General features: G+C 33.9%; 1 protein-coding gene across 1 annotated transcript; it reads left to right on the forward strand.

Moving 5' to 3' along the window:
• Nucleotides 1-11,533: 11,533 nt before the first annotated feature.
• LOC107493245 (pathogenesis-related thaumatin-like protein 3.5) lies at nt 11,534-13,860 on the forward strand. Its single transcript, XM_016114342.3, has 3 exons — nt 11,534-11,709; nt 11,942-12,638; nt 13,181-13,860. Exons 1-3 carry the CDS (start codon nt 11,646-11,648, stop codon nt 13,365-13,367), a joined length of 948 nt encoding a protein of 315 aa, XP_015969828.1. The 5' UTR covers nt 11,534-11,645; the 3' UTR covers nt 13,368-13,860.
• The last annotated feature ends 1,190 nt before the right edge of the window (nt 13,861-15,050 follow it).

Here is a 15,050-nt window from a genome sequence, read left to right on the forward strand (position 1 = left end):
GGAACACCTAAAGATATTTTGAAAAAAGCAGTAAACCAAATATTAGATTAAAAACCATTGGACAATAGATTTCCTCTTCATCATGGTTTTACACTATAAAAGGACCTCAAGCCATCTCTTTAAACCATCATCTTCTTCTTCACTTTCACTACTTTTCACTTTCACCTTCACCTTCTTATAGATCTTTCTGACTTCTGAAGCTAATAAGCTAAAAAATTCATCTTTTCCTCTACCCAAATTTCCTTTAATTGTTCTTCATTTTATTCACCACCTTCACGAGTAAAAACTGGCGTTCTGGTGTTCCACCAAAATGCTCCACAACCATTAACCAACCTATGTCCACTTTAAACAAAGCTCATTCATCCTCTTGTGACATTAGTGGAGGTCTCAACACTTGTTCTCCACCTCTATTTCTCATTATTAGTCTCGTATTACTTATCTGCCATTAATAGAAGTATTTTTCCTCACAAGTTTACTTATCCTGAATCTCTCATCTTAACTATTATTTTTCATGAAACCCACCCGAATCATCTGGCGACTCCACTGGGGAGGAATACTTTGACGTGATGTCCGAGTCTAGCAATACTCATTCTGGGCAGAATCGACCACCTAGGCGACGTTCAATAACCCCTCGGAACCTCGACCTTAACTTGGGATCATCTCAAGATGAGGACGAGCACAACCATAAAGAAGAACACTTGGAGCAGCAGAATCTGGGTGCAGCAGGAGAAGGAGCTCATTTTTTCACACCCCATGCTGGAGGTACTGCTGGCATGCACAGTCATGTAACCATCCCTGCTCATGTGTACAACTATATGATAGACAACCAAACAAAGATGTAAGCTTTGATCACGGTAATGATGGCTAGGGATCAAACGAGGTATAGAACCCCCTCACCACCTCTGTTCGCGAATCTGGAGAATATGGAGGAAGACGAGAACACCCCAGTTATTTGTAGGGAGTTGACGCAAGAATATCACCGGAAACTAGCATTAGCTTATGACAAGCACATTCGGCCTAGGGTGTTCCTATAGGGAGATTTGATACTAAAATCAGTAGACGCAGTAATGAGAAAGATGTCTTTACCAAAATGAGCTCCCAAATGGGAGGGTCCTTACATTGTTTCTGAGGTACACCCCCAACGGACACTGCATCTTGCTAGACCCGGATCATGGAACAACCATCGGCCCCATCAATTTCAAGTACGTTAAACAGTACTATGCCTAATCTCAGTTTTAGAAGTTAGAATTTTAATTACAAAAGGCTTCTTTATCAAGAGCCAATGTTTATGTTATATTATTCTGCAAGCATCCTTCAATACATGAGAAAACTGCTTTAGCAATCATACATTCAAAAAATGTGAGTGATGCATCTTAAGAAATTTGCAGTACAAAATAGTTTTAAAAAAGTGAAGTGTCCCACCCTCCAAGCTCCTAAAACGAGTCGAGCATAAATAGGGTAAGAAAGTTATGGGTACCTTCCTTTTTTTGGCCTAAAAAAAAAGTCAGAAAAAATGGCTACTGCTTTTCTTAAATCATACACTTTCCCTGCAAAAAAAATTAATTAAAATAAATTATTTTTATTTTTAAATATCTATTTATGGTTACAAACGAACATTGTTCATAATTTTAATTCAATTTTTTTATTTGTGATTTCATTGTAAACATATACAAATCAGGATATAACATCCAAAATTGTAAGGTGAAAGATCTTTATCAAAGAATCTCTATAGCTAATTCCAAAATTAGTAACCCAATATACATGGGAGCTGAGAGGGGTTTAAGACAAAAACAAGGAAAAAAGAAAAAGGGTTTTACCAAGTAAGAAGACAGAGAAAAAAGACAGAGCAAAGTTGAATGTGGGAGTGTCCTTTGCTCTAAGAAAAACTCCTAATTGTTGAAGAAGACAGAGGATTTGGATGGTGGTGGTGATAGCAGTGATGATACTGCGCGTGTAAAAAATGCCCTAGCAGAGATGATGAGGAACACCCTCTCCCCTATCCTTCCAGGTGTTCTCTCTCCTTATGTGTCTCTCCAAATTCAGGTACTTAAATTTAAATTTAAAACGCGTCCAATTAATTATTTATTAATCTTATTTATCTATTTATCTATTTTATTAATATTTAAAATATTTGTACAAAAATATTCTTTTATTCATTTTTTATGAGTACATAATTATATTCATATTATACAAAAATATTTATATTTGAATATCATAATATTTACAAATACATAACTCATTATGACAAAAAAAATGAATAAAAGAGGAGAGATTTGATTCTTTAGAGTTATGATATGTTAACCCAAAAAAAAATTTAAATTATTCTTGTTCTGTTGAGAATAAAAAAGTTTAATACAGTTTGAGAGAATACTTTGTACCCTCAAAGACTGCATGGGGTGTACTAAAAATATAAACATTTTTTTTACATAATTAATTTTTATAATGACCTACAAACATGGTAAAAAAAAGAGTTAAGTTTCTCCTAAAGGTATTGGGCTAAAAAGATGGAACCCAAAAGAACACCTTGAGGAGTTGAATTTCTTTTAAGTGGGAATTATATTGGTGGAAGTGGATTGATTGGATTTGGAGTGTAAAGGTGTCATCTAGTTAAAAGAAAACCAAACTAGATGTCCCTTCACTAATGTCACATGTCAGGAGCTTTAATTTAACGTGCGGGAATCAATTTCTTACCTTTTCAGTTGACAATACTTGAGGTGACAGGAACACCTAAAGATATTTTGGAAAAAGCAGTAAACCAAATATCAGATTAAAAATCATTGGACAATAAATTTTCTCTTCACCATGGTTTTACACTATAAAAGGATCTCAAGCCATCTCTTCAAACCATCATCTTCTTCTTCACTTTCACTACTTTTTACTTTCACCTTCACCTTCTTCTAGATCTTTCTGACTTCTGAAACTAATAAGCTAAAAAATCTATCTTTTTCTCTACCCAAATTTTCTTTCGTTGTTCTTCATTTCATTCACCACTTTCATGAGTAAAAACTGACGTTCTGGTGTTCCACCAAAACGCTCCACAACCATTAACCAACCCATGTCTACTTTAAACAAAGCTCATTCATCTTCTTGTGACATTAGTGGAGGTCTCAACACTTGTTCTCCACCTCTATTTCTCATCATTAGTTCTTGTATTGCTTATCTGCCATTAATAGAAGTATTTTTCCTCACAAGTTTACTTACCCCAAATCTCTCATCTTAACTATTATTTTTTACTTAATCTATTTTTCACGAAACCCACCGAATCACTATGCCAGCAGAGCCATGAAAGGGCCAGAACAAAGATATTCCTTACCAGAGAAATATTATCTTGCTCTGGTGTACATCTCACAAAGATACCGACACTACTTTCAAGCACACCAAGTAAAAGTCGTATCAAAAAATGAAGGTCTCATATTTTTAATCGAAAAATCAATGTTGACTGGAAGAATGAGTCGTTGGGCACTCCTAATAAGCGAATATGATGTGAAATTGGTGACACCTACCACCATTAAGAGCCAAGTTTTGGCTGACCTCTTGTCAATTTGTCCCAAAAAAGCAATGATCGAAGAGTTGCCGGATCAGATTTCAGGAACAATAGAGACTATTCATGCTTGCAATGAAGAGAAAACATAGACCCTCATGTTTGATGGAACACCCTTGAATCTTCAAGGAGGGGCAGGAGTCGTCCTTATAGATTCCCATGGAAGAAATCTGTTCTTCATATTTCGATTGGATTTCTCTTGCACCAACAATGAGGCAGAGTACGAAGCACTAATGCTCGGTCTAAAGGTAGCTCAAGAAGTTGGTATCAAGAAACTCCATGTCAAAGGAGACTTCAACCTAATAATACAACAGATCCAAGGAGGGTACGGCGCGAAGGAAAGAAGTCTGGCCTTATGCAGAGAACAAGTGTGGCGCATGATAAAGGTATTTGATAAGATCTCATTTGAACATTTACCCCGAACAGAAAACAAGCATGCGGATGCTTTAGCAATATTGGGGAATAAAGTCACTATTCAAAATGGACAACATGCTTTGGAACACCGGATAGCTGAAGGTTCTGCCAGAGAAGAAAGGATGTCCGTGGAAGGAAAAACCAATGATTGGCGAACGCCTATACATGAACAGCTCAGAATGCTCAACATCACCAAAGAAACAAGAGGATTTTGCCTCCTCAATGGGCAAATGTTCAAAAAGAGCAATGATGGACTCCTCATGAAATGTTAGGAGAAGAGGAAGGGAAAGAAAAACAGAACAATTGCATGAAGCCACTCGTGGAGAAGAGGGCCCTGGTTTGTACCGAAGGCTCCAGAAGAGGAGTATTTATTGGCCGAAAATGAAGTCTCATTGTGATGAACTACAAACTTCCTGCAAGGCTTGTCAAGAAACAAAAGAGAGTACGCAGATATGTGATGTTCGCAATTGGTAATAACCCATCGTAGAGTACCTCGATGCTGGAGTTTTCGCTTCAGAAAAAATAGAAGCTGAGAGATTGAAGAAGAGATCAGAACGCTACTTCTTGTAGAAAGGTGAGTTGTTCAAAAAGAATTTTACTAGAGAAATGCTGAAATGCGTTCGAGATGAAGAAAAAGATAAAATCTTGGAAGAAGTCCATCAAGGAGTATGTGAAAGACACCAAGGAGGAAGGGCCTTGTGGTATGAACTAATTAGGATTGGCTATTACTGGCCAAAAATGAAGGATGATGCAATCAATTGGGCCAGGAGGTGTCCATAATGCCAAAAGCATGCAAATTTGATACATGCGCCAAGCGTGCAGAAGAACAGCCTCAAAACACCATACTCATTCCATACTGGGGCGGTAGATTTTGTGGGACCGATCAACCTCCCATCAATGGGGAAGAAATGGATTCTAGTTACAACAAAAAGCTTCATCAAGTGGGTGGAGGCTATAACTATCAGGGAAGCAAATACTGAAGCAGTAGTAAGATTTATCAAAGAAAATATAATATGCAGGTTCGGGCTGCCAAGTGTTATAGTATCCAACAATAGAACCCACTTTATTAACCAAAGAGTGTGGGGTGTTCTTGAACAGTACCAGATCAAACATCACAAGTCTTCTCCTACTACCCGCAAGGCAATGGCTAGGCAGAGGCTACTAACAAGAGCCTTGTGAAAATACTTGCAAAGATGGTGACCGACGCCCAAAAGAATTGGAGTGAATACCTACCACTTGCTCTTTGGGCTTACAGAACAACCAGACATGGAACAACTGGAGTAACACCCTTCTCATTAGTTTATGGGATTGAAGCTGTATTGCCAACAGAGATTGAAGTATCCACTGCCAGGATGTTGTTAGGTGAAGCAAAGGATCATGAAGCTGAGTTGCAAGAGTTGGAAGGAAAAAGAAAAATTGTGGGAAGCAAGATGGAAGAATATCACTAGAGGCTAGCATTAGCTTATGACAAGTACGTTCAGCCCAGGGTGTTCCTAGAAGGAGATCTGGTACTAAAATCAGTAGATGCAGTAATGAGAAAGATGTCTTTGCCAAAATGGGCTCCCAAATAGGAAGGTCCTTACATTGTTTCTGAAGTACAACCCAACGGACACTACATCCTGCTGGACCCGGATCCTAAAACAACCACCGGCCCCATCAATTTCAAGTATGTTAAGAAGTACTATACCTAATTTCAGTTTTAGGAGTTAGAATTTCAATTCCAAAAGGCTTCTTTATCAAGAGCCAATGTTTATGTTATATTTTTCTGCAAGCATCCTGCAATGCATGAAAAAAAACTGCATTAGCAATCATACATTCAAAAGTTGTGAATGATGCATCTTAAGAAATTTGCAGTACAAAATATTTCTAAAAAGTGAAGTGTCTCATCCTCCAAGCTCCTAAAAAAAAGAGAGCATAAATATGGTAAGAAAGTTTTGGACGTACCTTTCTTTTTTGGCGTAAAAAAGGAAAACAGAAGAAAGTTAGCAGTAGATAATCTTGCTTTTCTTAAAATCACTCCCTCCTCCTGCACCAAAAAAATAATAATTAAATTAAATTATTTTTATATCTATTTTATAGTTACAGATGAACATTGTTCATGATGTTTAACTCAGTTTCTTTTATTTTGTGATGCCATTGGAAACATATACAAATGAGAACATGTACAAATGAGGATATAACATCCAAGTTGTAGAGGTGAAAGATCTTTATAAAAAAATTTCTATAGTTAATTCCAAAATTAGCAACCCAATATACATGGGGTTGAGAGGGGTTAAGACAAAAACAAGGAAAGAAGAAAAAGGGTCTTACCAAGTAAAAAGATAGAGTAAAAAGAACAGAGCGAAATTGAATGTGGAGTGTGCTTTGCCCTAAGAAAAACTCACAATTGATGAAGAAGACAGAGGATTTGGATGGTGGTAGTGATAGTAGTGATGATACTGCGCTGTGTAAAAAATGCCATAGCAGAGATAATGAGAAATACCCTCTCTCCTACCCTTCCAAGTGTTCTCCCTTCTTATGTATCTCTCCAAATCTAAGTATTCAAATTTAAAACGCGTCCAATTAAAAGGGTAAGAGTTTCTCCCCTTCTTATTTTCTTATATAGTAAACTATTATATTAAATCAANAGAATAAATACATACATATATACAAATAAATTATTAATATATTTATTTACTAATCTTATTTATCTATTTATTTATTTTATTAATATTTAAAATATTTGTACAAAAATATTTTTTTATTCATTTTTTATGAGTACATAATTATATTCATATTATACAGAAATATTAATATTTGAATATCATAATATTTACAAATACATATCTCATTATGATAAAAATAAATAAATAAAAGAGGGGAGATTTGATTCTTTAGAGTTATGATATGTTAACCAATAAATAAATAAATAAATAAATTATTCTTGTTCTGTTGAGCACAAAAAAGTTCAATGCAGCTTGAGAGAATACTTTGTACCTTCAAAGACGGCATGGAGGCTTATGATTGTGTACTAAAAATATAAATATTTTTTGTACATAAATTTTTATAATGACTTACAAACATGGTAAAAAAAGAGTTAAGTTCCTTCTAAAAGTATTGGGCTAAAAGGATGGAACCCAAAAAAATACCTTGAGAAGTTGAATTTTTCTTCAATGGGAACTATATTGGTGGAAGTGGATTGGTTGGATTTGGAGTGTAAAGGTGTCATCTAGTTAAAAGAAAACCAAACTAGATGTCCATTCACTAATGTCACATGTCAGGAGCTTTAGTTTAACGTGCGAGAATCAACTTTATACCTTTTCAGTTGACAAGACTTGAGGTGACACGAATACCTAAAGATATTTTAGAAAAAGCAGTAAACCAAATATTAGACTAAAATCATTGGACAATAGATTTCCTCTTCATCATGGTTTTACACTATAAAAAGAATCTCAAGCCACCTCTATAAAGCACTCTCATTTTTCACTTTCACCTGGATCATTTTCTTCTTCACAGACCTTCAACCAGACTTTCACCTTCACTTTTACTACTTTTCACTTTCACCTTCACCTTCTTTTAGACCTTTCTGACTTCTGAAACTAAGAAGTTAAAAAATCCATTTTTTCTTCTACCCAAATTTTCTTTCATTGTTCTTCATTTCATTCACCACCTTCTCGAGTAAAAACTGGCGTTCTGATGTTCCACCAAAACGCTCAACAACCATTAACCAACCCATGTTCACTTTAAACAAAGCTCATTCATTCTCTTGTGACATTAGTGAAGGTCTCAACACTTATTCTCTATCTCTATTTCTCATCATTAGTTCTTGTATTGCTTATTTGTCATTAATAGAAGTGTTTTTTCTCACAAGTTTATTTACTCCAAATCTCTCATCTTAATTATTATTTTTCGCTTAATATATTTTTTACGAAACCCATCCGAATCAACTATAAATATATTTTTCTAATTTGTTAAAAAAAAAAAGCCGTTTTGTCACTTATGGAGAAGTACATAGATATTTTCAATTCATAGATTCGCTTAGAAATTTAGAATTCCCCACGCACTTTACTTGTTACTAGTTTGTAGATCCAATAATCTAATTTACCTATTGCTAACGTCATTGCTTCTAACATCTATAGCACCGAAAGGGAACAGAATAACAGATACAAACAAGCCTTCACCAAAACATTAAAGATCAGAGATGAGCTTACAAATTAAAATAAAAAGCATATAATTTTTAACAAAAATACTATTTGTACACTAAAATCAACTACTAAAATCAGTCACAAATGTATTTATATATAAATATATGTGTAATTTAATTTATTTTTAATATATATTATTAATGACTCACTTTGATAGCTAATTTTGATATACACATAGCATAACTCAATCTTTAAACATTGAGAATAAACATTTAATCAATTATTAAAAAAATATTGGAAACAAAGGAGTCACTACAACAAAACAATATTTTTGCAACCGTAATAAAATTGTTGCTAATAATTTAAGCGCAGTGACGATTTTAGACAACCCTCGCATAAGGGTCACAAAATATTATAATATTATTATTCAATAAAGACACTTAAAATTCAAGGTTATAAGTGGAGTCTAATTTGAGGTGGTGGATTATTTAAAATTTAAAAACAGTAAAATACTGATTCTTAATATTTTTGTGAAAAATTCAAATTGTCTCCGTTCTTTTTTTACTGTAAAAAATATCCAAAATTTTATAAATTTTGATGATAAAAACGGTACTACTTATCCATTTATAAATGATAACTATACCGATTAATCTTTTACAATTGCAAAAAATGGACATATTAATTTTCTTATTATATATGACGTCAGAAATGACTACTTTTGTCATTGATGTATTAAAACTTGTCTGTGTTCCTAGCATGAATCTCCGTCGCTACCTAAATACATGGGTACGTTTTTCCATTTAAAACAGGGCGAGTGACACTTGCCCAATAGAACTTTATTTGGTAGAACATGTCACAAAATATCTATTTAGTTTAGTTTCTAACTTTCTAATAATCTCAACTCTATATATCAACATGCACACTCTTATTCAATAACATGAACTTACGTCCTTAACTGCCCAAACCCAAATACTGTGTAGATAGCTACTTAAATGTGTTAAGAACCTATGAATTTGTCATAGTTCAAATGCCACTGTTATTATTTAATTTCATACTAAATTGAATTGATTTTTCAGCCCCTATATCAGTATCAAAACCCAGATATTTTAATTTAGGGTATGCTTTTTCTGACTTTTGGATATTTTTTAAGAGAATTTAATGTGAATTAGATGTTTGAATACGTGACTTGATGAGTGGTTGTTTTCTGGTGAAACTAATATTCAGGACAATTACCTAATAATTAAGCCTAAATACATAATGATTATATAGCCAAGTACTGAAGTAGTTCAACAATGGCAAGAATTTTTACAATGATAGGAAAATTGGAAAGTTGAAGCTTAACTTCAACAAGAAGACTCAGCAATTCAACTGATTAATTTAATTGCTAATATATAATCGAAAAAAATTTAGTATTTCAATTAAAATTTAGTCAGTATTTAATTAATAAAAAAAATAAATAATTTTATATTTAATATAATTTTATATTATTAAAAATATTAATAATAATTAATTAACTACTACAAATCATAAAATCTGACCATCCATTAAGAATAAAATGGCGCGTGAAAGTAAAAGATCAAAATAGGTTAAGAAAATAATTTATTAATTTTTAGATGATGTAAAACGTGTCAAAATTGAAAAGGTTGCCAAATAAGACTAAATAACCTTTTTATCCATTTGGTTAGCAATTAGCAAGGGGCTGCTCACAAGTTAGAATGAAGTCACACTTGACCAAAATTTCAATACAAATTCAAAACCCTTTTCCTATTTTCCTTCGCATATTTACATATGAGTGGTACGGTGGGTTCCTTTGGCTTTCCACCGTAACATCAAACCCAATAGTTGTTTAGCTGCAGTCACACCTTACGTCTCAAAATAAAGTAATCATTAAATCTAAATTTGGATAATGAAACAAAATTTCGTTTATACCTGCTATTGATAGAATTCAAAGACAAAATAAACATATAGAATTAACAACATGTCAATGATATAATTATTATTTGCTGAACAAATTCAAAAAAAAACAATACATTAATTAGCTACTCTAGTAGTATTTATAATTAGTGATACTTTAATAAAAGAATTTTAAGTTACTAATAAATTACGATTATTAAATTAATTTGTTTAGTATAATGAGTTTAGGACCAGGTGTGCATGGGGTAAGATATTGAGATAGCAGGACTTTAAGGAAAACAGCCGTTACGTTAATTTTCATATAACGACAAGAATGTTCAGCTGTAATTTCAGTTGTTGTGTCAATAATCAAATAGATTATTATTGAAAATAAAACAAAAGCAATGACCCACCACGTATTATTAATATCTAGGAACATGCGTGCATGTGATCATAGTAAATCAATTGCAACATATCTTATTATGTTCAATTCAGCTAAGAGACAAGGAAAAAACCCATGAAATTAACATTGAATCTGTTTGGCTACAATGGGTTTTCGTCAGGTAGAAATTACATATCAAATGAGATACACATGTATACTATGATTCATTGAATGCAATGAAATTCTGTTCTTTGAAAATTTCTTTTGCACACACACACACATATATAGGACAATAGAATGCCATATGATGCTTTTAATTGAGAAAGGGAAAAAAGTATAGCCCATTTTGTGTATATGTTAAACTATGATTATTACTTTGAAGCTAACTATAATAAAAGTATATTATATCTGGTTTGTCTTATTTATATCATTGCAACAATAAAAAAGAAAAAGTCAAATGGTATTGAATAAAAGGAAGACATTTTTTCTGAGCATATCAATAAGAGATATTTTAAATTTATTATATTTAATTATAAATACTTTTGTATATTTTAAATACTTTAAAAGTTTAAAAATTCTTATAAATATTAAATATGAGATACTACATACAAATATTTTTATTAAAAAATAATTTTTTTAAATAATATTTTTATTTTTATAAAAAAAATTATTAAATTTTTTAACAGATATTTTATGTTAGGTCAGACCAAATAACAGATCAAGTTTAGACCAATTAATTATATGACTGGTCAATTTTATTAAGAGTAAAATTTAATCTGACCTATTTTATTTTTACCCTTAATTCTATGAGAACTCTACATAAGTTATATAATAAAATAGGCGAGAACGAAAAAGAATAGAGTAATATAAAAAGTAAAAACTCTTTGTTATTGCTAATACGAAGACAAGTACATAGTGAAAAAAAAAGTTTTATCTAAATTAAGCAGAGTAATTACTAGTTATATGTAGCTAGTTCTTAATTATGGAGTGAAATAGAAGAATGTTTCCGTTTAATGATGAGAAATAAAAAGAAGTGAAGGAAAGAAAGAACGTTACTTTGGTCAGCTGGTGGAGGGACCCACAAAGGGAAAGGGTAAAAATAAAGTAAGATACTAATGAATTACATTGTAATCCCTTTTGAATAAACTAACTCTAACATCTATAAATAAGTAATGTTTGGATATCATACCATTCTTCTCTCATCTCATCAACTTGAAGAAGCAGCAACAACTTGCTTCATCACCTTCTTCTCCCGAAACCCCCACCCACCTGACCCTAGCTTCCTTGTATTATGGATCATCGTCAAGTCTCAGTATTCATTTCCTTGTTATTAACACTTCATCTCTCATTATCAGGTAATTAAATCACACCAACCATGCACATCTCACCTCCATGCTCCCATCCATCCTTTATTAATCATTTCATATATTTATTTTACGACTTTAAGACTAACATGTTAACAATAATAATGAAGTACATGAATGACCATTGAATCCGTAAAATAATTTGACATTACAACTAAAGTTGGTAGGCAATTTCATTAGGATCAAATAATCACTTTTGAATAATCGAATATTGATTATGCAGGGGTAATGGCAACCACATTCACATTGGTTAACAAATGTGACTACACAGTATGGCCGGGAATTCTATCTAACGCCGGAGTCTCCCCTCTCTCCACCACCGGCTTCGTCCTCCAACCCGGCCAGTCCACTCCAGTCACCGCCGCAGCTGGCTGGGGAGGCCGCTTCTGGGGCCGAACCCTCTGCTCCCAAGACTCCACAGGAAAATTCTCCTGCGTCACTGGCGACTGCGGCTCAGGAAAGCTTGAGTGCTCCGGCAACGGCGCCACGCCACCGGCCACGCTGGCCGAGTTCACACTTGACGGCTCTGGCGGCCTCGATTTTTTCGACGTCAGCCTCGTCGACGGCTACAACGTCCCTATGCTGGTGGCACCCAGCGGCGGATCCGGCGCCGGAAACTGCACCGCCACGGGATGCGTCGGAGATTTGAACGGCGCGTGTCCTTCGGAGCTGAGGGTTATGAGTGAGGATGGAAAACAAGGAGTCGCGTGTAAAAGCGCGTGTGAAGCGTTCGGTTCGCCTCAATATTGCTGCAGCGGCGCGTATGGGACGCCGGATACTTGCAAGCCATCGAGTTACTCGCAAATATTCAAGAGCGCCTGCCCACGCGCCTATAGCTACGCGTACGATGACAAGACCAGCACGTTTACTTGCGCCAATGCCGATTACACAATTACCTTTTGCCCTGCCCCTAGTACAAGGTTAGTAATCAGCAAAACTCCTTAAAGCTTAATGGTTTTAAAGGGTAGTTTAGTCCTTTTCATGTTTACATGCAACTTGCAATTTGTGAAGATGAACGTTGGGTTTGGAGTTTGGACACTTGCAATTTGCAAGTACAGTTACCGTTCTGTTGTTTTCTAACGTCTTCGTTTTCACTTGGTTGGTCGAGTAATAACTGACATACGAGTGGGGCTTTTTTGTAAAATCACGCAACTTCACATAAATGAGTTGTATCTGCCGATAGTATATTTTTCAAGTGCACACTTAGCTGTATATAAATATTATTTTAGTGTATTATGATCACATAATAAGGTGTTAACATGCACATAATTTGATTGATTATATGAGTCAAAGTTGTCATCTATCCATTGAAAATTATAGCACACCATACTGGTACTACCGGCATTAAAGTAAGTGCCCAGTTGATAATAGTAGTAATAATTATGGAGCTCATGACAGTTACACGTTACTGCTTCCATTTGAAGAAGTGATAAAATTGTTTGTTTTGTTTTCTGATTTGCAGTCAGAAAGCGTCAAATGAAGGTGGTTCTTCTGCATCATCTTTACTGGACAATGGCACAATGGTGTACCAAGGCTTCGGTCAGAGCGAGATCTCATGGGCCACGTGCACCCATGTGTTCCAATCTCGAGCAATCGCCGCCGTTGTTGGTGTCACCATGGCAGTTTGGCGCTTCTCCCAGCTCATCTAACTACTAGTACCGAGGCCCATCACCTTGTAAGATACACACATGCTTCCATGTTCTTTGGCCCAAAATGAATGGTAAGACCAGCATGGGCCATGTGAGCTGGCTAGGGCCCACATTCGTTAGGCCGTGATGACGAGGACATGACTCATTTGGAGAGAAAGGCGAAAGGCTCACCCTATCGGCCTATCCTACCACACTTAATTATTTATTTCCCTCCAAATCCCACTCTAGATTATTATTAATTACTCCATGTGTATTCATATACCAATATAGGTAAAGTAGTTGAGAGAAGTTTGTTGAGGTTTTTTTTTTGTTACTATTATTATTATTTTCCCTAGGTTAGATCAATTGGTAATTTGGTATACTAATATTGGATTCATTTTATTGTGGGCAATGTCATTCATTTATTGGTTGGGGAACATTAATAGACTATGTAATGTGAGAGGCTATGGTATTTGAGAACAGATATAAGGAAATTAGATGGATTGATATATTATTACTTTCTTCAATTTGTTGCCGTGTGAGACTTATTCAATATATAATACCAACCTTGTCGTGTCAAAAAAGTGCCAAAATAATAAGAATGGATAACATAAATTATGTTCAAGCTAGGTCTCACAAAGAAATGATGACACCAATGAACAATTATAAGAATGACTAGCGACTGAAAAAGAAATTTTGGGTCTTTTCAATAGCTTGCTCTTTTTGGAGTTTATGCAAAAGAATAACTTATAAGTTTTTCATTCATATAAAATATTCATTTTTAGTTTTAGTTTTTATTAAAAATAGTTTTATTCTTAATAATTGTTGTTAGTTTATTCCAACACATGTTGATATAGAAGGTTAAATGCTAATATATTTTGCATATCTAAATTTATGGCCTTTTTATATGAATAATCAACATCTACTAATGGGACCATTCCAATTGCAATTATTATGAACATACATAAGAGTGGTGTGCCCCTTGCCACAGATGGATTAATTTGTATTATTATAATAAGAGTGAGTGGTGTAATGCAGCAATAATCTCCAACCAAGCCTTTTTTTAGTCCTTTTATTTCCCCTTCACATTATTATATTATCATTCATGTCTATTTATTTAGTTTTCTCAGCAACCATATTTCATGCCTTGTTGGTGGGTCGCGTCTATATCTTATTCTCCATCCACGACAACATCATGTTATAGCTAGCTTGGATTGAAATTCGCTCTTCATTATTATTACTTTCTAATTACGGTTCATTCAATTGAAATATTTTCAATAGGAAAAAGTATATCTTTTAAGTTTCTACAATAACCAATTTAACGTAACGATCTTTTCTTTTTACAAGTTCTCTATCTTTGTTTGGCTTCTTAAAAAAACCTCATAATAATTATTTATTATGCTATGAATAATCCAGTATCAAATACTGGTAATAATATTAGCAAAAGAATGTTCTCCGATGCTTCTAGACATGTTGAGCTCCACATATTCTTGTACAATCAAAAGAGAATCGGAACATCACCAAGATTTTCATCTTTTTATCGTTAGGGGTGAAATTACTTTAATGGTTTGTACAAGTATTTTTGTTTCACTAATATATATTTTAATTAGAATTTTTTTTGTCTTATTTTTAGTTGATATGGAGTCATTGACATATATTTAAGTAATTTAATAAAATTAATATGATGTCTCAAGAGAGGTCGGG

Source organism: Arachis duranensis, chromosome 6, assembly GCF_000817695.3.
Source record: "Arachis duranensis cultivar V14167 chromosome 6, aradu.V14167.gnm2.J7QH, whole genome shotgun sequence".
In the NCBI taxonomy this organism is placed as follows: domain Eukaryota; kingdom Viridiplantae; phylum Streptophyta; class Magnoliopsida; order Fabales; family Fabaceae; genus Arachis; species Arachis duranensis.